This window comes from Sphaerodactylus townsendi, linkage group LG01 (genome assembly GCF_021028975.2).
Source record: "Sphaerodactylus townsendi isolate TG3544 linkage group LG01, MPM_Stown_v2.3, whole genome shotgun sequence".
NCBI lineage: Eukaryota > Metazoa > Chordata > Lepidosauria > Squamata > Sphaerodactylidae > Sphaerodactylus > Sphaerodactylus townsendi.
Genome location: NC_059425.1, coordinates 63,522,319 through 63,543,682, shown reverse-complemented (window position 1 = coordinate 63,543,682; position 21,364 = coordinate 63,522,319). Strand labels below are relative to the sequence as shown.

At 43.9% G+C, this 21,364-nt stretch overlaps 1 protein-coding gene across 1 annotated transcript in view; it reads right to left on the bottom strand.

The window, feature by feature from the left end:
• Positions 1-21,364, bottom strand: part of DNAH14 (dynein axonemal heavy chain 14) — a 306,182-nt gene that overhangs the window by 120,078 nt on the left and 164,740 nt on the right. Inside the window, 3 exon segments of the mRNA XM_048504880.1 lie at positions 5,587-5,703; positions 14,073-14,142; positions 20,304-20,924. Of these exon segments, the coding sequence (XP_048360837.1) occupies positions 5,587-5,703; positions 14,073-14,142; positions 20,304-20,924 (808 nt within the window).

Below are 21,364 nucleotides of genomic sequence, written 5' to 3'. Positions count from 1 at the left end.
TGTGGTGTCCCCCAAGGATCCGTTTTGGGACCAGTACTCTTTAACCCTATTACATAAATGATGACCTGGAGAGTAGGGGTGGAGTAGTGTGGTGGCCAAGTTTGCAGATGATACCAAATTATAGTAGGGTGGTGAGAAACTGCCTACAAAGGATTGCGAAGAGCTCCAAGAGGACCTTGATAAATTAGGTGAGTGGGCTCAGAAACGGCAAATGCAGTTCAATGTAGCAGAATGCAAAGTGATGCAGATAGGGGCAAAAAATCCAAACTTCACATACACGCTTCAGGGGTCAGTGCTATCAGTCACAGACCAGGAAAGGGATTTGGGCATTTTAGTTGATAGTTCCATGGGAATGTCAACTCAATGCATGGCAGCTGTGAAAAAGGCAAACACTATGCTGGGAATAATTAGGAAAGGAGTTGATAATAAAACTGCAACGATTGTTATGCCCTTATATAAAGCAGTGGTGCGACCGTATTTGGAGTACTGTGTTCAGTTCTGGGGTAGCCACATCCTCAAAAAAAGGATATCGAAGAGATAGAAAAAGTGCAGAGAAGGGCAACAAGGATGATTGAAGGATTGGAGCACCAACTCCCTTTATGAGGAGAGGAGACTTGCAAAGCGTTTGGGACTCTTTAGTTTTGGAGGGAGAGGCGATCTGAGGGATATGATTGACAGTCTATAAAATTATGCATGGGGTAGAAAATGTTGACAGAGATAAATTTTTTTCTCTTTCTCACAATTCTAGAACCAGGGGGCATTCATTGAAAATGCTGGGGGGAAGATTTAAGACTAATAAAAGGAAACACTTCTTCACGCAACATGTAATTGGTGTTTGAAATATGCTGCCACAGGAGCTGGTGATGGCCACTAACTTGGATAGCTTTAAAAAGGGCTTGGACAGATTTATGGAGGAGAAGTCAATCTATGGCTGTCAATCTTGATCCTCCTTGATCTGAGATTGCAAATGCCTTAGCAGACCAGGTGCTCAGGAGCAGCAGCAGCAGGCCATTGCTTTCACATCCTGCACGTGAGCTCCCAAAGGCACCTGGTGGGCCACTGCGAGTAGCAAAGTGCTGGACTAGATGGACTCTGGTCTGATCCAGGTGGCTTGTTCGTATGTTCTTATATCAGAGTACCTCAAAAATCAATTTGGTTTTATCAATCATTTTCAATATTGCAAAGTTATCTAAAATTAGATAGCCATTTTAAGATTGGTAACCTTTCTCTTTTGGTTTCACTTTGAAAAAAGACCTCTCCTAAAATTGTTCCCAATTTTATGTGTAATCCTCCTTGTTTCTGAAGTCTTCCAAGCATGTTCTGAATCAGAGCAGTCTTTCCGCTAGCAGAGTCACCTAAAATTAACAGGAAGTTAATTTTATTTTTGTATAAAATTACAGAGTTGCTTTTCCAATGAATGTAAGGCAATCTAGTCACAAACATATAAAATACAACTTAAAAACTTACACATATATATTAAACCACTAAAATGGGGGGGAGTCTGGGGAGGGTGGAGTTTGGGGAGGGGAGGGATCTCAGCAGGGGACCATGTCATAAACTCCACCTTCCAATGCTGCCAATTTCTCCAGGGGAACTCTGGTCTGGAGATCAATTGTAATAGTGGGAGATCTACAGCCTCCACCTGGAGGTTGGTAACCCTACATACCACCATTTAAGGCATTATATGTGATTTTTTTTAAAAAAATCATTCATACAGAATATAGGACACTAAATATAGGATCAATAATATAGTTTTAGAGATAACTGATTTCTGTATTTAAATTATACGCTGATATAATCACTTTAATGTGTTCTGGGACCGCACATTTATTTTAGAATGAGACTTTCCAAATAGCCCATTAAAATTAAGAACATTACCATTTTACTAGATTTTATGCTTTAAAAAAATCAACATTCTTAATCAAACAGCATTTTCTGTTTAGTAGTTCTTAAGAATGGTCTTACCTATAATGAGTACTGGATGTTTATTCACTAGAAGAAGGCTTGTTAAGAAAGTGTACTGAATTGTACTAATATTAGGAATAAATGCAAGAGGTGCTGTTTTTGTTTCTTGGTTTCCAGCCAATTTAGTTTCAGAGCCAGATGAATCTGAAAGATCTGTTGTCTCTAAAGTTAAAAAAATAAGTTGTTTGACTTTTTGCTTACTTATATTTTATATACCTGAACTTTTTCCTTAACAAAACAGAATTCACAAAGCAATTTTCTCAAGTTCTTTCTTTGTGTCCTTTTCCATGGGAGTTCCAGGTGGTCTCCCATCCAAATACTGTCCAGGGTCAACCCTACTTAGGTTTTGAGATCTGATGAGTTCTAGCTAGTCTGGGCTATCCAGATCAGGGCAATACATTTCTAGTGATTTAAAAATAATAGCAATTGAATAGTTGTCATTTGCACTGTGTTATACCTTGTAATCCTTTCCCGTTTTGTTTATAGTATATGTTGCCTTAGTAGTTTGTTGTTTGCATTGTTCTATCATTCTGTAATCATAGTTCTATTGTATTGTTCATGTTCATTGGTTATCTTATGCTATCTGTAATCTGCCTTGAATTTCAACAAGGAAGATAGACTATAAATAAATCACTATGGAGTAAAGCATGAAATAATTATCAAAACAGCTGTAATTACCAAGTTAGCATCTGTAATAAGATAAGAATCCTATGTCTATGTCCACAGTGTTACCCCAAATGGTAAGGTCTATCCTTTTTAGGATGGAGAATTTGTCGGACAGACTTTGCTTTACAAGAGGGGAGTAACCACAGAACTTTTCCACCAGAATTAACACAGGTGGGTTTCTGCAAGAAATCCGCAGGAGTCAAAAAATGAAGCTTAACAATTTTTATTAGGAAAAATAAAATAATAAAATTTGCACATGCTCAATGGTAAAACACAAGCACATGGAAGTTTCAAGAGATCTAGAATAAAGCAGGAAGGCAGCAGAAAAGTTTGGAATAGAGAAGGTTGTTTTGGGAAGGGTAATATTTACCTATCTTGAAGAGGAAGGGTCTGGAAGTAAGAGTCCTATGCCTCCTTGGAGTCCAAAAGGTAGAATAAGATGCAATGTTGGGCACAGTATACTTAGGCCAAAAAACACTGAGCAAAGGCTGCAGGGTGAGCAGCTCAATTATAGAAAAATGTAGCCCTCTAGCAATGTTAAGAGAGCTTAATCTTCCCAAAAAAGAAAGTTCTTGCCCTCTGGGAAAGGACAATTTGGCTTAATGACTCAAGCTGGGGTGTGTCCAGTGATTGATTAGATTTAGGGTGGGATTGATGAAATCACAATTCTGAGGTTATTGTAATTTCTAATTTTAATTCAAAGTGAGGTTGTGCTTCTCAAAAATGAGATAGGAAATAAGTGATAGAATTAGCAAGACAAAGAATAGCTGTCAGACTGGCTGGCATTTTAGCATATCTTTTGTGAACAAAGGAACAGATTTGCTGAGCCAGAAGGAAGTGGCTGTTTCTCAGGGCTTGGTCATTGTCTTCCAAATAGCTGCAGGAAGGACATACTTGGCTGGTATGCACCTCTATGCATGTCTCTTCACTTTATCGAAACTGATTATATTTTCCATTTTAGCTCTTCATCCTGACTCCAACTGGGTCTTCTTTGTAACATACCTCCCACCTTCTGACCAGGAAAATGGACTTATGGCTCATTTTTTCTGCAAGTTGTTTAAAATCTGTCAGCCAAATGCTACTTTTTTGTTTGAATTCTACATGTTTTTCCCCTGTTTAGTTCAGGAACTGTTTAAATTTTTCCTCATTTGTTTGTGCAAGCAATTTTACTGCTATGTTTTTTCCTACCCATTTTTGAGTCAGCTTCCCTTGAGTGTGCAATCATGTTGAAACAGTCTTTATTTCTCCACCCCACCAAACACCTGGTCCTTATTCATGCCCCCATGTAGTCACCCTAACCTCTCTTCAGCCATTTTCTCCTCCTCTAATTCTTTATTTTCTAAAGTTTTGTTAAAAAAACTTTTCTGTCATATCAAACTAATGATGTAATGTTGAGGCAAAGATAAGAGGCAGGGGAGATTAGATCAGGTTTGTCAATTTCACGCAGATTTTGCAATGCTAATGTTCAGACACAGACACACAGAAGCAGAGGCAAATGGATCAACTTTGTCAATTTCACATCAAATTAGCAACATAACATTAAGGTTATGCAACATAACATAAATTAGCAACATAACATTAAGGTTAGCAACATAACATTAAGGTTATACACTGTGTTCACGGTTACAGTAAGTTAAATTGACAAAAGACTGCCACAGTAACAATTGTACATTAATGCAGCTCTAATTTGACCCAAAACTGTGTGTTTTGGGGAGTGGGTGGGCTACGTGTTTCTGGCGCCTGCTCCAGTAGGGTTTTTTTTAATTACTGCTTCAGTGTAACTGTACAGTAATTGTCCAAAAGAAAAAAAAGGATAAGGGTTCTTCTGCATCACAAATAATATCCCACCACCATTAGGAATAATACATTTTTAGCAGCAGAGTGTGGAATAAATGAAACTGAAAAGAGAAGGGGGAAAATGACCAGGGGAGTGGAGGGCGGTGGAATGATGGAAAAGAATATGTTCAGAAGACCCAGGGTTTGATCACTGGGAAAATGTGTCGTAAGCTGTGCATACAGAAAAGGCCAAAGTGAGCTATGACTCACAAAAGCTTATACCTTAGTGGGGAAATTGGTCTTTTAGGTGCTATGGTACTCAAATTTTGTTCTACTACTAGAGACTAACATGACTACCCACATGAAACTAAAACTATTAGTTCATCATATTTCCCCAGGAAATAAGTCATGAAATTAGCTATCTGACAGGCTATTCCAGGATCTCTTTTAATGGTAAAAATCAAAGATTGGATTCTGAATGTAGAATTTCATAACTGATTCAAACCAATTTTGTGGTTTGACAATTCACCCTGGTCATTCTGATAATCTGTGAATTTGTAACCGATAATAGAAATTAATTGCTGGATATTATCCTGGTAACTTTGTAATTCACTGTTACACTTGAATCAAAATCTACTAGTTATATAGTTTTCCATTAAACTTGTCATAAGACTTGTGACACCTATGTTCCATAAATACCTATTTAGTTAGCTTGTTGGTGATATAGGTAGTTTTATAACGTTTCTTGTATGTACTATTCCATTTCTTTAATGTCTGGTCTTTCTACCATCAAAAGATCCCTGTCAGAATGTTCAGTATTCTTTTTGAGCTAGAGAGATTTTTCCCCTAAATAAACCACATAGAATCTAAGATAATAAATGTCAGGGCCAAACTAAATGTTATGTTTCCTGGCAAGCGGGGATCAGGTTAATGAAAACACTGATAACTTGTGGATAACTGCAATGAAGCAGCATGGCAGAAACATTGGAATAATCACAACCAGTTTATTTATTTATACATCTGTATTCTATTTGTGTGTGCTTGAAGTGGCTTACTGTTTTATACCTATCACATAGTAGAAAACATAATTCCAAGTGTATTTCTGAACCCCTAATTAGCTAAGCAAAAATATCTTTCCAGGAACATTAATTATATGGGATAAACAGCAGATATTCTCACCCTGCTGAATAAGATATTGTGTAGAAGGAACTAATTCTCCCCATGATACAAACTTTCCTGTTTGCAGATCTACAAAGTAATCAAAAACAGTTCTGTCTTCTCCTGGAAACTGGATATCTGGAAATTAGTTAAAAAAAAAAGGAGTTATCTACAGAAACAGAATCACAGACAATATAAATGTAAAATGGTTCTGGTATAGAGTGTACATGTGCCAGGCATACAATCCGATATTGTTTGGTAATGCTACATCCTGTTATACAAATCCCACATAATGGAAAAATAAGTAAAGGCTTAAATGGATGTGATGACAGAGAATTTTTTAAACTACAGTCAGCAATAACAGGACGCCAAAATTCATGGTTGTGATATGAGAAATATGGACCACCATATATGTCACGAATATTACAGTCTCCAGTTACCCTTGGCACCTTGCTCTGACTGACAGGCTAGAGCCTAAACAGGGGATTGCTGGGTAAAGAAGGAAGACTGCCTCTTGGAAAGATGTCTTAAAGGGAGGGGCTAACTAAAATTCCCTCCCTTAGAAGACTTTACAATGAACTAAGCCCATGATAACTATGGGGAAACTGAAGCTTAATGGAGAAATAACAAAAGCCTCTGTGGGGGCATGACAATCAGAAAATACTCAGGTAAGGTTTCCTTGTAATTCTTTTTTCTAGTTGAAAATGATTAAACTAGCTTGAATTTTGCCTTTAAAGCATTTGACTCAGTCTTGTAAAATGACAAATTATCCCTAACCTTTTTTTCTTTTTTCACATATATTTACTCCTAACTTCACAGAGGCTCAGCAGGTTCAGCTGGGATGCTTAATTAATACTACATATTGTAATTATTAAATGCAATAGAAAAGTCTGATTTTATGTAATTGAACTCAATGAGTACTTTATACTAACTTCCCAACATTCTTTTCCTTAAGTACTTTTATGAATTTAGAATTAATTTCCTTCAGTGGAGCTACCTAGATTGCTAGACAGATAGGCTGATGGTAGCTTGAGAGTTTTAGGAGTGAATATAATGGAGGATTTCCATGGATGTCATGCTCCCTCCCAGTGCTGTCCTCTGACTCCCACCTGATCCTGATGGGGGGCTGTCACCCAGGATCAAATTTCAGAAGGCTGCCAATGAAGAGAAAGTCACACACTTTTCTCTCAGTGGAAATTTCAGATGGATTTAACCTTTAGGTGTCAAGACTCTTGCCTGAAATTCCTTCTGGGAAATTCTCTGAGTTTTGACATGGAAATAGCATAACTAAGGGTTTGGGTGGCATGCATATGCACCCATGCCTTATTTTATTTATTTAGGATATTTCTATGCTGCCTTTTCAGAATCCTGCTCAAAGAAGTTTATGAATTCAGAAATAAGTGGTTGGGAGAATGAAATAAACCATTCATATACTGGCATTCGGGTTAAATAGCTTACAAATATGATTGTAAAAAAATGGGATTATAAAAAATGGAACCATCTAACAAACATTAACAAAAAGGCAATGGTTTACTGTTGTACAAGTTTATCGATTAATCAGGAATAGTCCATATAGCTGATGATGACAAACTTTTTTTGATGACTCTCCTTGTCCGGTCATGATGTTTAGTGCAGCATACCATGACAGCCAGTGGAGTAAGATCAGAAGACTCTAATCTGGAAAACCAGATTTTATTTCCTGCTCCTATACATGAAGCCCGCTGGGCAGTGGCGTGGGGGGGAATGGTGCCTGTGCTCCCCACCCTGCCCCCCACTTACCTTAGTTCAGCTGCCTGCAAAGAGCAGCCAACTGAAAAAGCAGCCTGGCTTGGCAGCTGGCTGAACTAAGATAAGTGGGGAAGGGGGTGCAGGGTGTGTGAGGAGCTGCCCCCCATGCCCCCCGCAAGCCCCTGCTTTTCCACAACTCCCACTTACCTTAGTTCAGCTGGCTGCAAAGAGCAGCCAACTGAAAAAGCAGCCCCGCCAGGCTGCTCAAGGCCATGTGGCCTTGTGGGTGGGGCGGGCTAGGCAGGGGTGCCAAGCAGTGGCTTCTGCCAGGCCTGGCAAGACAGGGGGAAGGGGAGGGGTGTGGGGCCGATTTTCTGCCCCCCCCGCATGACCCCAACAGCATGCACCTGGGGCACAGCACCCCCTGCCCCATGGTAGCTACAAGACTGCTGCTGGGTGACCTTGGATCAATTACAGTTCTCTCTGAACTCTCTCAGCTCTACTGTCATGCCCCTAGAAACATCCTCATTATTTTCTTTATTTAAGCATCAGTTGTACCCTTAGAGAGAATGGGTTTAGTTGTTTTTGTACAGCATTCTGTGGGAGGGAACCCTAGTTAGACCCTGTCCCTTTAAGAAGTCCTCTAGAGGCAAAGCTCTATAGCATAAATATCAAACTCGCAGCCCTCCAGATGTTATGGACTACAGTTCCCACTATCCCCTGCCAGCATCATGCTGGCAGGGGATGATGGGAGCTGTAGTCCATAACATCTGGAGGGCCGCGAGTTTGACACCTGTGCTCTATAGCATTCTTAATAGTTAGCAGTTCCTGTTTTACAGTCTGTTTTAGTTCAAGTGTCTGGGGGAAGGCTGGAGACAGAAATATCTCAGACGTTCCAGGTGTTAGAGATCCATAGAACTCAGAGTAAGCTAGTTTTAACAGGATTGCAGGAAAAACAGAGTCCAGTTAGAGGACACTGGGAAAACTCAGAAGAAGCACAGACTTCCTTAGAAGCAGTTAAGGAAAAATTGGCGTCCGCCAAAAGTTCTTCAAACCATCTCCAATCGTTTCCAGCACTGCAAGTATTCTTTATTTAGTTAGACTTCATGGGAGGAATCAGAGTCCTAAACTTTCAATATTATTTTGAATCCAATGGGTTGAGGCAGGCAGCAGATGAAGGCGTAGTCATGGGTCAGTTCAAGAGGTAACAGCACAGAAGATCAGGCAAATGGGTTGGAGATCAGCAGTAGACCAGGCACACAGAAGCAGCAGGAAACACACTTGTTGCACCCAGACAGAAGCAAGCTCACAGCAAGGCTTATATAGAGAGCCTTGTTCAAGGGATGGGGATTCTGCAAGGAGTTAATCCTCATCAGATGCAGAGACTTCTATCTTCCCATATCTTGCTGCCAGACAAGCACTCTTTCTTTGCCTTTCAGCAGCTGCCTCTGCTTCTGCCTCCTCTGCACAGCTGACTCATCACTGAGTTCCCTCGGAGGATCTGCAGGCGCCTCTACTTGCTCATCATAAGGCAGGACAGGGCTGGGAATTGGTTCTACTGCCTGTCTTCCCCAGGAGCAGCCAACTCTGGCTGCATTGTGTCCTCAGGTTCTGCCTCAGAGTCCTCTGTGTCCTGGAAAGTACTCAGGGGCTGGCTCATGACACTGTTCTACTACAGACCAACAAACTACCTTAAAAATTATTTAGATTATTATTCAATGCATTTGAAGGAGTAAACATCAGCTACAACAGCATTTAAAAACTTGCCATTAAAAACTTGCCATAAAAAGCATTTTATCCATAATTTTAACAGAAAGTTTAATTTAAAAAAACCATTTCCATTTTTTCCTCATCAAAAAAACCCTGGTAGACAGAGATTGCTTTCATGGTTTGTTCCTCTTGAAACTGATCCATAGTGATAGAGCAAATGTTTGAAATTCAGACACATTCCAAGACTGCACTGCAAAGGAAGCTGCAGAAACTTAAAATATGATACATACTAATAAAAATCTATGAATCTCTCCTGAAATTTCCACCAAAAACTTCTGCAATTTTTCAAAATATGTGATTCCACTGAGTTCAGCCATGGGAAATGAGTGTGACCTCCAATTTCCATTTGCTGAACACACCTATCCAGTTTGAATCTAAATAACTGCACTTTGAACAAATCAGCAAATTTCTCCATGCAGTTTCAAGATGTATGTTCAAGTTTCTTGTAAGATAGCACAATCATGTGAGCCAGTCAGATGCATTATTTCAGCTCAAGGCGCCTTTTTTTGAAAATGTTTCAAAGTTCACCTTTCCCCCTTAAGGTGCCTACAAGATGTCCCCTGCTTGACTGTGCAGTATGCAGAGCTCAGGAGGCATCTTATTTTTCCTGACCAACCATTTGGGCAATGCTTCTCAATGGGCGGTAAGCCTGTCCTCTGAGGTCCCAATGCTTTTCAATGGGAGTCCTTCAAGCAGCTAAGATTTTCTTATGCATGTCTGTGTATCCTCAAAGTTACCGCCTCCAAAAGTTTTTTACAAATAGGAAAACTATATATTGCCAGGACTGGCAGGAACAGCTGAGTATAACTATATACTTTTTGGGCTGAAAAGCACCCTGGAGCCTGTAGAGCAAATGTCCTGAGCAACCTTCAGTAAATGGAGATAGGGAGAAACCTTCAGCAGCACACAAAATGTAACATAACATGACATAATTGTTTATTTACGGTCAACGATCAGTATATAAAACGCCATCTTGCCATAATATACCGGCGACAATGGAATAAAATACAATGATTAGTACATAAATTTAAAATTAAAAGTTAAACACAATTATAAGAAGTATCTATGAAGCCCTACTTAAAACTCTGACTTTCAGCAAATTAATCTAAACATTAAAACAGTATCATATTTAAAAGAATCCTATCCCTCACCGTTCGACCACCAGATGTCTCTTTTTATAGTTACAAATTAATGAACAAAAGCGAGCCATTGCGCATGTGATTCTGTGATCCTTACCCTACATTAGCATGTAGTCCAGTATATCTTTGTCATTCAAGCCAATCACGTTTGCCAGGACTGGATGGAGGATTTCCTTGTGAAACTTTTTATAAAAAGGGCATCTAAAAAACATATGTTCTAGGGCAGGGGTAGGGAACCTGCGGCTCTCCAGATGTTCAGGAACTACAATTCCCATCAGCTCCTACCAGTATGGCCAATTGGCTATGCTGACAGAGGCTGATGGGAATTGTAGTTCCTGAACATCTGGAGAGCCGCAGGTTCCCTACCCCTGTTCTAGGGAATCTATTTCACCAAGAGGACAGGGGCAAAGCCTCTTTTCATATGGAATTTTCTTATATTTACCCTCTAATGAGGAGGGAAGAGAATTGCATCTGGCCAAAGTGAACAATCTTCTCATGTTACTGTTGTCAAGGAAGAACACATATGGTGCTATAATTATTTGCCATCTTAGATGTTCTGGTTCTGGAAATTCAGGTGATTTCAAAGGTCCTTTTGTCTCCCTATATCAAGAATTCTCTGCTTAACTAGCGCACAGACCCTTTCAGCTCCCATAGCTATGAGACATTGAATGGAAAATCCCATCTGTTGTAGGATACTTTGAACTGCCCTAGACCAGCTAGACTGAAAATTGTCCTAAAGAACTAAAGGGAGAAGACCTTGTGGGTTATGATGGCAGCCTGGCCATTTTGTAATTCATAGTAGACAAATTAGAGCTTCTACCTTTAACATCCCAGTTTCAAGCCTAATCCATGAGTTGGGAACATTATTTGGGACCTGTACAAGAGATCTAAGGAACTTAGATTGTACTCTTTCTAGTGAAACAAATGATGCAGAGGGAGATCCTAAAAAAGAACCATAAACTAGCTAGTTGCCAGGGATTGTTTTTGCTTTGAACAATTTTCAGTGCACACAAAATGTCAGGGTGCAAGTAGAGAGGTGAAATTGATCAGGAGAGTGAAACCTGATTCGAGGTAGCCAAAACGCCTTTCTTTTCCCCTTCTAAAGCCTTTTTGCTGAAGGTCCCAAACCAAACCAGCAGCCACCTCTTTTCAAAGATGTCCCCTGGACTTTCTTTATTTCGGGTGTGCAGAGGTGAAAAGAAGCAGTCATCTCTTTTAAGATGTCCCACAGATGTCTTTTTTTTTTGTGCTGTCAGTATTGGAATGAACCAATGTGAAACTTCTCTTAACGATTAAGAAACTTGCTCAACTGTCATGGATTTAAAATAAGAAACTTGTTCAATTGTCACAGGTCTAAAATAGGTCCATTCCCACTTCTTTTCTTGGACACCAGAAAGTATCTGGAGTAGAAACCATGGGGCAAGTCACAAACAGAGGCCGGTTAGAAAGCCTCTTTAGATAAGAATTCTGGTATCAATAGAAGATATCATGGCACAGCCATTTTATTTATTTTAAAACTAACCACCAGCTTTTCTTGATCTTCATAAAAGCCTTTCTGTAATCTATGAAACACAAGCTGATTTTCTTCTGAGAAATTCTCTCTGATATGCTCCAGCAACCCATATAAAATTTGCAGTTGTGGTAGCAAATGTCCAAAAAAATACCACAAGTTATAAAGGGAAAAAGCCACCATAACAGGCACATGAAAGCACGAAGCATCTGTGAATTCTTGCTCTTTGGACTTCAGGTTTTAAGAACGCTTACAGAACACTTCTAAAAGTTTCTTTTGGGGGGATTGACGGGTATGAAGATAAAGTATAAATAAAATAAAAAATTTCTAATAATTTGGCTAAGTGTAGGAAGCTATTATCTTCTGAGTAAAGTTCCTCATTGGGAGATATTGCTAATGTAGAATCTCCTACAGCTCCTATCAGGTAATGATTCCAAAATGAAAATGGAACTGAGTTTTGATTGAGAGGCCCTTTGGAAACAGAAGTTTGATGAATTGGAGGCTCCTGGCAGAACCTGTATCACAAGCCAAGGTCAGGTCAGGAGAATCCGTGTCAAATACAGCAAGATCAGTGGCACCAGCACACAGAAGAGACATTGTTACCACATGGCAGATTTTCTCTTGACCTCTTTTAAGCCAGATGCCCACTGCCAGAGATACTGTGCACCTGACTCATGCATCAGACCTGCTTCTGCAAACAACCCCTGTCTTAGCTGAGGTCCAGTCAATGCTGAGCAGCCAAGTGAGCATTGTGTCTCCTCACATGCAAGTCATTATGCATCCTACTCCTATGTTGCTTGTGGGGCTCAGGAGAGGTGGGGAGAGCATGTTGGAATCAGATTCCTTGCAGCTGGCCCAATGCCAAGGGGCTGAGGAGCTTCCATGCTTGTGCCTGGCTGCACTTTTTGAGTCTCGATCCTGCAATGGACTGCCTCTCCTCCTCTGGTGCCTCTTCTTGCTGCTGATTGAGGAAAAGGGTGTGATGGCAGTGCTCTAATTCCCTCATCTGGAGGAGTCCCTCAGGGTCTTCCTGGACACAAAGTTAAAAGCATGTCTGGGCTATGACACCTTGTTGGATAATGATAGCAAAGTTCCAATATAAAATGTTTATACACTTGCATTCTGCCCCTCACAGTCAGCTTACCTTTCCCTTCATCATAGACTTCCTATTACACATTTTTTTTGCTCTTTATCTTGAATCCACCACTCAGGCAGAGCAGAGAAGCCGCAGTGAATTCCAAATGCTGGTAAAGGCAACTTTTCTTGATGTTTCTTTGCTTTTTCCTCATGGGGCCAAAAAAAAACAGCTAAACATGGATTGGTAGGAGTACTTTAGATAAGAAGAAAAGGACTTTTAAAAATGCAATAGTGCAGGCAAAAGCGATTCCCCTGGTCAAGCTTCCCCTTACAAAATGGAGGTCATAAGCCGGGCGTTTCCACTTTGCTTTCAAGTGGACCTTTTAATCGTGGGTTCATTGTCCCCACCACAGCCTCCTCGCCCCTTGGTCCAATGAATGTAGGCAGCTACCTGGAGGACTCCCCACCACGACATCTGCTCAGTGGGCTGTCCTGTGATTGGCTGCTGCGCTTTGTACTAGGGCTGCCGGGAATTTTAATGGTCGTCAAAAGCGACGAATCCAACATCTCCCATGCTTCGGCCAAGGAATCCACGTAAATTTGAGTGGATCCACACATATGCACATGTGTGCTCAAAAAGATGTCCAGACGTGGATTTTAAGAATTTAAAATTTTTAAAAACCCAGGCCGCACATGTTCCAATTGGACGGATGGCTCTAATGCTGGTACTCAGCAGCTTAGCGGGGAATATCAAACCCTATGAGTCACCCCTCGGCTTCCGCTGCGACTCTCAGGGCTTGGTGCAGGAGTTTTTTGCAAAAGAGTGCTTGACCATCCAGGAGAAGAAATGCTGCACGCTGAGGAGGAAGGAGATGCTGCAGAATCGGGATCACTGCATGAGTCAGCCCGCTGAGGTAGTGAAGGGAAATGTTGCAGGCCCCCTGCTTTTATTTGATGATGAATAGCACCTTTTGCGAGCAAAATGGTGAGTGGGGAAACTTGACTTCTGATCCTTCCCCCCCCCCCCCATTATCTGTGTAGCTTTAAGTTTGGTCTTACTGGTGAGCCCCTTTGGTTTCCTCTCGTTTCTAGTTCCCCATTAGCTAATGTCTTCCTTGCAAATAAAAGCCGCTGTTATGGAAAAGTTTGTCTCTGCTGAACAGACCTGAGAACTGAATGAGTACTCTCTTGTGTAAACAGAAACCGGCGGGAAAGTCCCCACTACAAAAACAAACAGCCTCGAGGAAATCAGTAAGTGCACAAAACCCCAGAGTGTGCCTCACCAAGGCTGAGAAGACACAGCAAGGATTCACTAGTTTGAGTCATCTTAATGCCACACTGGACAATGCCACACTGGACAAATAAAGATTTTTTGAATCAGCAAGATTCCAAAGAGTGAGTTTGATAGCAATAGACTAGTAGAGACAAACAAGAGAACCAACTATTGGTATTCCTTGAATGGCCACAAAAAAGTAAACTGAGGGAAAATGGAATTCCTCCCTCACAGCACATGACAGTTTCAGTTGGAAAATGTCGCCATACGCTGGAATGGAGGAGCACCTTTTCAGTTTTCCAGAGCTAAAATTCAACCCCTCACCACAATAACACACAGCTGGTTCCAGTGCATGCACAGTCCCAATGTGAGACTGCACAGAAGATGGAAGGTGAAAAATAAGTTTGCAGGTTGGTGGGAAAGGAAGCAGAAAAGAGGGAGAAGCTATGGTAGCTTTCAAGGAAGTGAAAGAGAAAGTGACAGTGGGGACAGGGAAAAATGAGGCATTTACCCCTCTGAGAAGTCCTAACAGGTTACCTGCTTGCTAATATCTAGTTTCCTTTTGTCAAGTTGGTAGCAGCAGCCGATGGTTAGGCCCTCCTGGCCTGCCAGTTCTTGTGTTCTGACTAATTAGGTTTTTAAAAGCTAAAAATCTCATGTTGGTTGCACTCCTGGGTCAGGTAGGCAGCATTTTGCTTACAGGCGGCACCCTGGATTTCCTAGAATTAGAAGGTTTTGGACTGTTCCAATTGAATAATTTTAAGATTAATTCTGTATTAACACAATGTATACAATTCATATTGTGTAAAGAAAAAAAAAAATTACAACTTTACTTACTAGCAGGGTTGATTTTCAAATATGTCAAATTTAATCGAGGAAATCTGAAGTCATTTAGTCAGATTTTGTAAGTTCATCATTGGAAGTGTTCACACCAATTAGAGTTTCATTTCATGTTCATCTTCTCACTTTAAAAACTCCTCCAAATGCCCAAGTAAAAATGCGTAAAAATGAAAAGTTTTTTCCTAATAATATAAACAGTTTACTTGGTTGCTTCCTGCCAAAACCATGACTGCTTTCTTCTGGAAATTAATAAGAGAAAAATAAATGCATGAAGATCTCTGTGTAGTGCTCTGGAACAATACTGGAGAAGAGTCAGGTACAAGATATTTCACTCTTGCATGCAGATCTATAGCTGAGGGAGGGCAGCACCCCTCCCTAAATAACACTGTATTTCCCACCTCTGAGTTCCTAGTTTTCATTCTTAATAGCCTGTCTAGCCCATTTCCAATGGGGAGATCTGCTTAAAATATATACCCCAGCCATTTTTTGGTCCTGGTTATTCGGAAAGGAATGGGAGAAGCGTACACCCCTAGAAGGGAAGATACAGCTGCATGGGGAGGGAGTGCGCTCTTTATTCAAGCTTCGGCATGCAGCTAAAATGATGGAATAGGCAATTTCTGGTGTGTACAGAAGTCCCTGCACTGTGCAGTGAGAAGGGTCCATTGAATACTTACTTCGTAGAAGGAGCCTTTCTACTGGAGCTGACAGGGGATATCTTGATAGGGTGTCTTCTTCACCAATTGCAAGGAGGCCAGGAAGTCTCAATTAACGAAGTGCAACGCCTTCTTTTCCTGTGGAGGTCAAATGCGACTCCTTCTAGCCTCAGTATCCATTTTTTGGCCAAGCAGTCAGCTACGCTGACAGGGACCACAGGGAAGACAAACAAGTTAAACATCGAACAGACTGGAATAAATAAAATCTAACAGTTGCTCCCAGGTAACCTTGACCTATACTTAGAGCATTAACATTAACATTGGGACTGATAGCCCCCAGGGAGGGCTTTCAAGATATTCCGCCGCCCAGTAGAAAGGCCCCTTCACAGTAAGTATTCAATGGACCCTTCTACTGGAGGCTGGGCGGGGACATCTTGATAGGGACCTCCCCGAGCAGTGTCCCCAAAACTAGGGTGGAAGCATCAGTCCCTTAATGATACCTCTCCAATACCCTTCTTCCGGAAGGCTACTTCGGAGGCGTGCTATGGAGTTCATAGTTTGTACGTCTCATTTAACGATGAGATTGACGTAATTCAGGTGGCGGCAGGCTTTGTGACTCTCCTCCACCGTCGCCAGAATTTCGAAGTACCGCCATTGGCAACGCCGCTACTCCTAATGGAATGGGCTGTAACCCCTGCCCATGGAATGTGGTAGTGATTGTGCTTTGTACTTCAATAATCGAGTCTTGAGCGTGGTGCTGATGGCTGCTTTGACATAGGTAAGCCCACGCTGGGAGGGCTTCACATTAATGAACACGCAACGCCTCTAAGGGCTCTGATCTGATCAGAAAGGCTTTGAGCTACCGCGACATCCCAGGGTGTGCGCTTTGTGTTTCTCCTTGGGATGGTTTGGGTTAGCAGAAATGGACGTGGACTGGATATTTCCTGTTTTAAATTGAAAATGGTCGAATGAATTTTTTGGCTGAACGCCGGGTCCAGTCTAAGAGTCACCCTGTCTGAGTGCGGGAAAATACAGAATTTTCTCTGTTGGATCTATTAGCTTGCAGTTCCGGAATACGCTGGCCTCATTGATGGGATGGCCAGTAGGAACAGAGTTTTCTTTACTCACCCAGCGCAGCGGTATCGACTGAATGGGTCTCGAAGGTGGCTTCGCGAAAGCGACCTCAAGACTGTATGTGATCGCCAGGTGGGGGAACCTGTGAATTACCGGAGGTTGCTTGAGAGTCATTCCTCTAAGGAACCGGGCCACGCCAGGGTGTTTGGCACGGTGTTGCCCTTTGGATAGGGCGCCAAGATACCGCGGGAAAGTGCCGCCAGTTGCCGCCTCTAACGTGAGCGCCTCAGCTCCAGATCAAAACCTTCTGTAGGGAATTCTAAAATGTTCTTTGATTGCCGGGTTTCTCCGGTCTATGTTTCTTGACTTCGCCCAGCTGGCTTAAGGTTCTCCATTTAGGCAGCTGTAAATGTTAATAGTGGATTTCTTCGCGGCGCTCTGGGCGATGGTGCCAGTGGACCCTTCTCGAGTAGCCTTTTTTTGCACTAGTCTTTTTCCTTTCACACGCCACTGCGGGCCGGGCATAGCCACTTTGGATCGGGCAGCCAGGCTGACCCTCTCTGCATTAGCAAGTCTGGGGCTGTTGGTAGTGCAGAGGCCGTCCGGGCCATTAGCCCCTCTGGATGGTGGAGAAAACCATGGTCGCGGTATCTTGGTGCCACCAGGATGACTGCTGCCTCCGCTCCAAGATGATCTTCCCTGGTGAGGCGCGTGGGATTAATGGGAATGGTGGGTAAATGCATATAAGCAGGCCCGGGCGGCTACTTCCACCGCTATTGTGACATCTGTTTCTCCGCACGCCGGGCTGGAAGAACCCTCGAGAAGAACTCGGGCTATTCGGGCATTGTCCGGGCGAGGCTAGGAGGTCCACTGGAAGTTCCCATGGCTTTCGTAGATCAGGACGGAAGTCACCGCTGGTTCAGCTGCCATTCTCCTTCTCTTGTATCTTGCTGCCCGCTCAACCAGTCTGCTTTGGTTGTTTAGTTAGCTTTCCTTGATATGTTGGCGCCTGTTTACAGCGCAGGTGCAGGTTTTTCTCCCGCCCCAGGACAAGATCTTTTCCGCTTCTTGATGCAACCCCTCGACTTTGAGCCCCCCCTGGCTGTTGATATACATTTTGGCCGGTCACGCTACGTCGGTCCTGGATAATTACGTGTTGTTGTTGTAGATCTTTTGAAGTAGCCTTTAAGGCCAGAGCCATGGCTCTGGTTTCCAGTATGTTGATGGCTAGTTTGGTCTCTTTCCCTCCTCCCATCTTCCTCTTTGTACGTATTTTTTTGGCCGAGGGGTGGCTCCCCATCCCCTGCAGGCTGGCATCTGTGAAGACCTGGGGACGCCCCCCCGTAGAGGTAGTGCATTTGCTCCTTCTGTAGGTTCCTCTTTGATTAGCCACCATCGGAGACTGTTATGCGACTGAGTTCGATGACGATATATTTTGTCCTGCTTCTTTGGATTATGTCCCCATTGAAATTCAAGCAAGAGGTGCTGCAGTGGCCTGGCGTGGAATCGGGCTCCACTGGTCTACAGGTCCATCACTGGATATGAAAAGTCCCAGGAGGCTGGCTGCCTTGAATGAGCGAAATGGCCACGTTGCCTTCCATGTTAACAGGGCCAGGTTGCTTGCTGGATTCTTTGGATCTTTTCTTCCGGGAATGAACAGTGAGTCCTTTGTCGTCCAGGATGGCTCCCAGGTGCTCGATCCTTCTTTGGCCTCGACTGAGCTCTTTCGAGGTTAACCATGAACCCGTGGCGCTTTGCAGTGTGTTCTTGCACTCTGGTGATATGGATTACTCCTTGTTGTTTGAGCTGGACCTTGATTAACAGGTCGCCTAAGTAGGATGGATGTGATTCCCTCCTCCTCTCAGACGCACTATCGGACTCCAGAAGTATCTTCGAGAATGTTCTGGGGCCGTGGCCAGTCCAAAATGGGAGCGCTTTGTATTGAAGTGTTGCAGGCTCCACCGCAAATTCTCAGGAACTCTTCTCGATGGGCCTGGTGGATCGGGATGTGCAAGCATGCTTCCCGTGAGGGTCTAGGGAGGCCTTCAAGACTACAGCTGAGCTGCAGGGCCAGCAGATATAGTTCGAGAGTTTCCATACGGAACCTTGGCAATCGAATCTGATTTGTTGGACTGGTCCTTAGATTCAGCATTACTGCTCTGCAGTCCCCATTCGCTTTGGGGACTGTAAAAAGTGTAACATGTGCCCCAAGAACCTCTCTGGCTGTGGGCACTGGCCTCCCATTGGGCCTGAATGTTTGAAAAAAAGGTGTAATCCACCGCCTGGAGGGTTAGGGAGAGCCTTGGCTCTACCGGGCTTCAACCAGAGACGCAAGTGTATGAACTGTGGTTTTGGAAACTTTGCTAACTCTATCACATAGCCTTCTTGAACTACCCTCCCCTGGCCCACCTTGTCTATATAGGGCCCTGCCAGGCTGACTTGAACCTGAGAGACGCCCCCGCATTGTGGGTCTTAGGTAGTCATTGCTTTTTTTGGAAGTCTGGGCTTGGAATGGTTTCTTCCTGTTTGGTTATGTGTTGTTTCTTTGGAAAAGTTTTTGTCTCGGTAAAGGAGCTCTTTTGTTATGTTGCTGCTGTTGCCAGCTCTGGTTTTGAGGTCTCTGGAGTATCTGGGTGAGCACTCCGGTTGAGCCAAACGCGGGTTCTAGAGTTGGTGTTGTTTTTTTTCTCCTGTCTCGCTGATGATGGGTATTGCCTTCTTTTGTCCTCAGTTTCAGACCTCAGGTACTCCTGTCTAGATGTTTGCCAACAAAGCCTCTCCAAAATCAGAGTAGGGTCAGCCACCACGCTTTTTTTTGACCGAAAGCATCCGCTTCGTTGTAGCGGAGCCACGCCGCTTTGCCTGGCGCATCATGCGGTGGATGCCATGGCCCTGGCTATAAGAGCGATGGCATCCAGCGCGGCATCCTCGGGCTATAAAGGCAGAAGCCAGGAGCACTCGCCTCCACTCTCTGGTGGCAGAGTTCATATAGCAGGGATCCTTTCCAGGATCCTTCTTGAGCCACGCCATGCTGGCTCTGGAGAGACCGCGGAGGGGCCGGGAGTGAGGGCCTTTAATGGCTGCGCGTGCCATCCACTCATGTGCCTTCGGAGGGCTGCCTCCCCGACCTTCTATCTAGTGAATTTCTCAATATTTCCTCCTCTCCTTGGACGCACTGCGGTCCCCGTGGAGTGAGAGCCAAGCACCGGCCTGGCCCATGGCTGGTGCCTGTAACATTGTATGGAATTGGGGAGGGACCGTGCATGTCTTTGTACCTAAGGTGGAGCATCTTTGTGCGCCTTCGCTGGTTTAAGCCATTCTTCTTCTAATGCGCCCCACAAAGTATTCCGGGATCGAAAAAACTTTGCCCCTTCCTGGGTCTGGAGGAAGTAGTCTAGTTTGCTTCCTTTGGGAAGCCCTTAATGGGCTTTGCTGGAACAATGTCAGAGCTGTGGTCTGGGTTGGGGTCTTCGCCCCTCCCCGATCTTGCAGGTCCAATGCTGATATGGACTTTGTGATCAGGGGCAGTTGGAGGTCCTCTAATTTAAAGCAATTTTGGGGACTGCTCTTGTAGCCTCTATGGCCGCTTTCCTCTCTGCATCGAGCAGAACCTTTCCTCTCTGTGTCCTTTCTTCGCTCTCCGGAGGAGTCCTCTTCCTCCTCCGGGAACTCACCGGGATTCCTGTACTGCCACTTTCCCTCCTCGCCTCTCTCTTTGGCTGGTCGTGGCTGCTGCTTTTACTGCGGGCTGCTCTTGTGCCGGGCGGCTGCCTCCCCTGGCCTCCCAGGGCCTGGTCTATTTGTTCGGCCAAAAGCGCCACAATCCTTCTGGCGGTGCTGCTATGCCAGGCCAGCCACTGCCGCTGGGCCACTGCTGTTGGCTGAGAATTCAGCCTGTGGGACTTCCACCCTCCCCCCCCTGGCCTCCGCTCTTGCCTTGTCGTCGTATCGAGGCTGTTGCCTGGACTGGGGGCTTGCAGGTTCCTTCTTGGCCGGGGAGCACCGGGACTCCTAACTCGGCATGGGTAGGAGGAACCGTGTTGGAGCCGGGCTGGCTTAACGGCTGGCGCCTCGAAGGCCAAGCTCCCATCCGTTGCAGGTCCGGTGGCGGCCGCTGCTCGGCACGGTCCCCGGCCCTGCTCGCTGCTGCTTTCTTCTACGGGAGGTCCTTCTGCTGGAGCCTCCATGGAAGGCGATGGTTTTGCCCTGCCTGACTCTGGTCCCTCCGCAGCCGAGCTGCCAAATCCCTCCTGGGTGTGCGGGAAAGCTGGCTTCGATATTCTTGGCTGGAACTGCTGCAGTGGCGGTGGACTGTAGGGAGCTTTCGCCCTGGCTTTTAGGCGCCAATGAGGTCGTATCTAACCTAGTCACTCCTCTTTTCCCTAAACGTTTTACACACTAAGCGGGGGAGGGGAGTGACACAAAACACCAAGAAACAAGTACACACACAAACTCAACACAAGACTCCTAAGTGCTAGATCCTTAAGGAGCTAAGCACAAACGCATGCACTCCTTGCAGGCAGGAAAGAATACTGAGGCTAGAAGGAGTCGTGACCTCACAGGAAGAAGGCGTTACTTCGTTAATTAGTTCCTGCCTCCTTGCAATTGGTGAAGAAGACACCCTATCAAGATGTCCCCCGCCTCCAGTAGAAGAAATTAGATAGGATAGTGAGATCAGCACCTTCTCTACTATTATATATCATTCCTTTTCTATCTCTAGCTTGCTTCTCTAAGG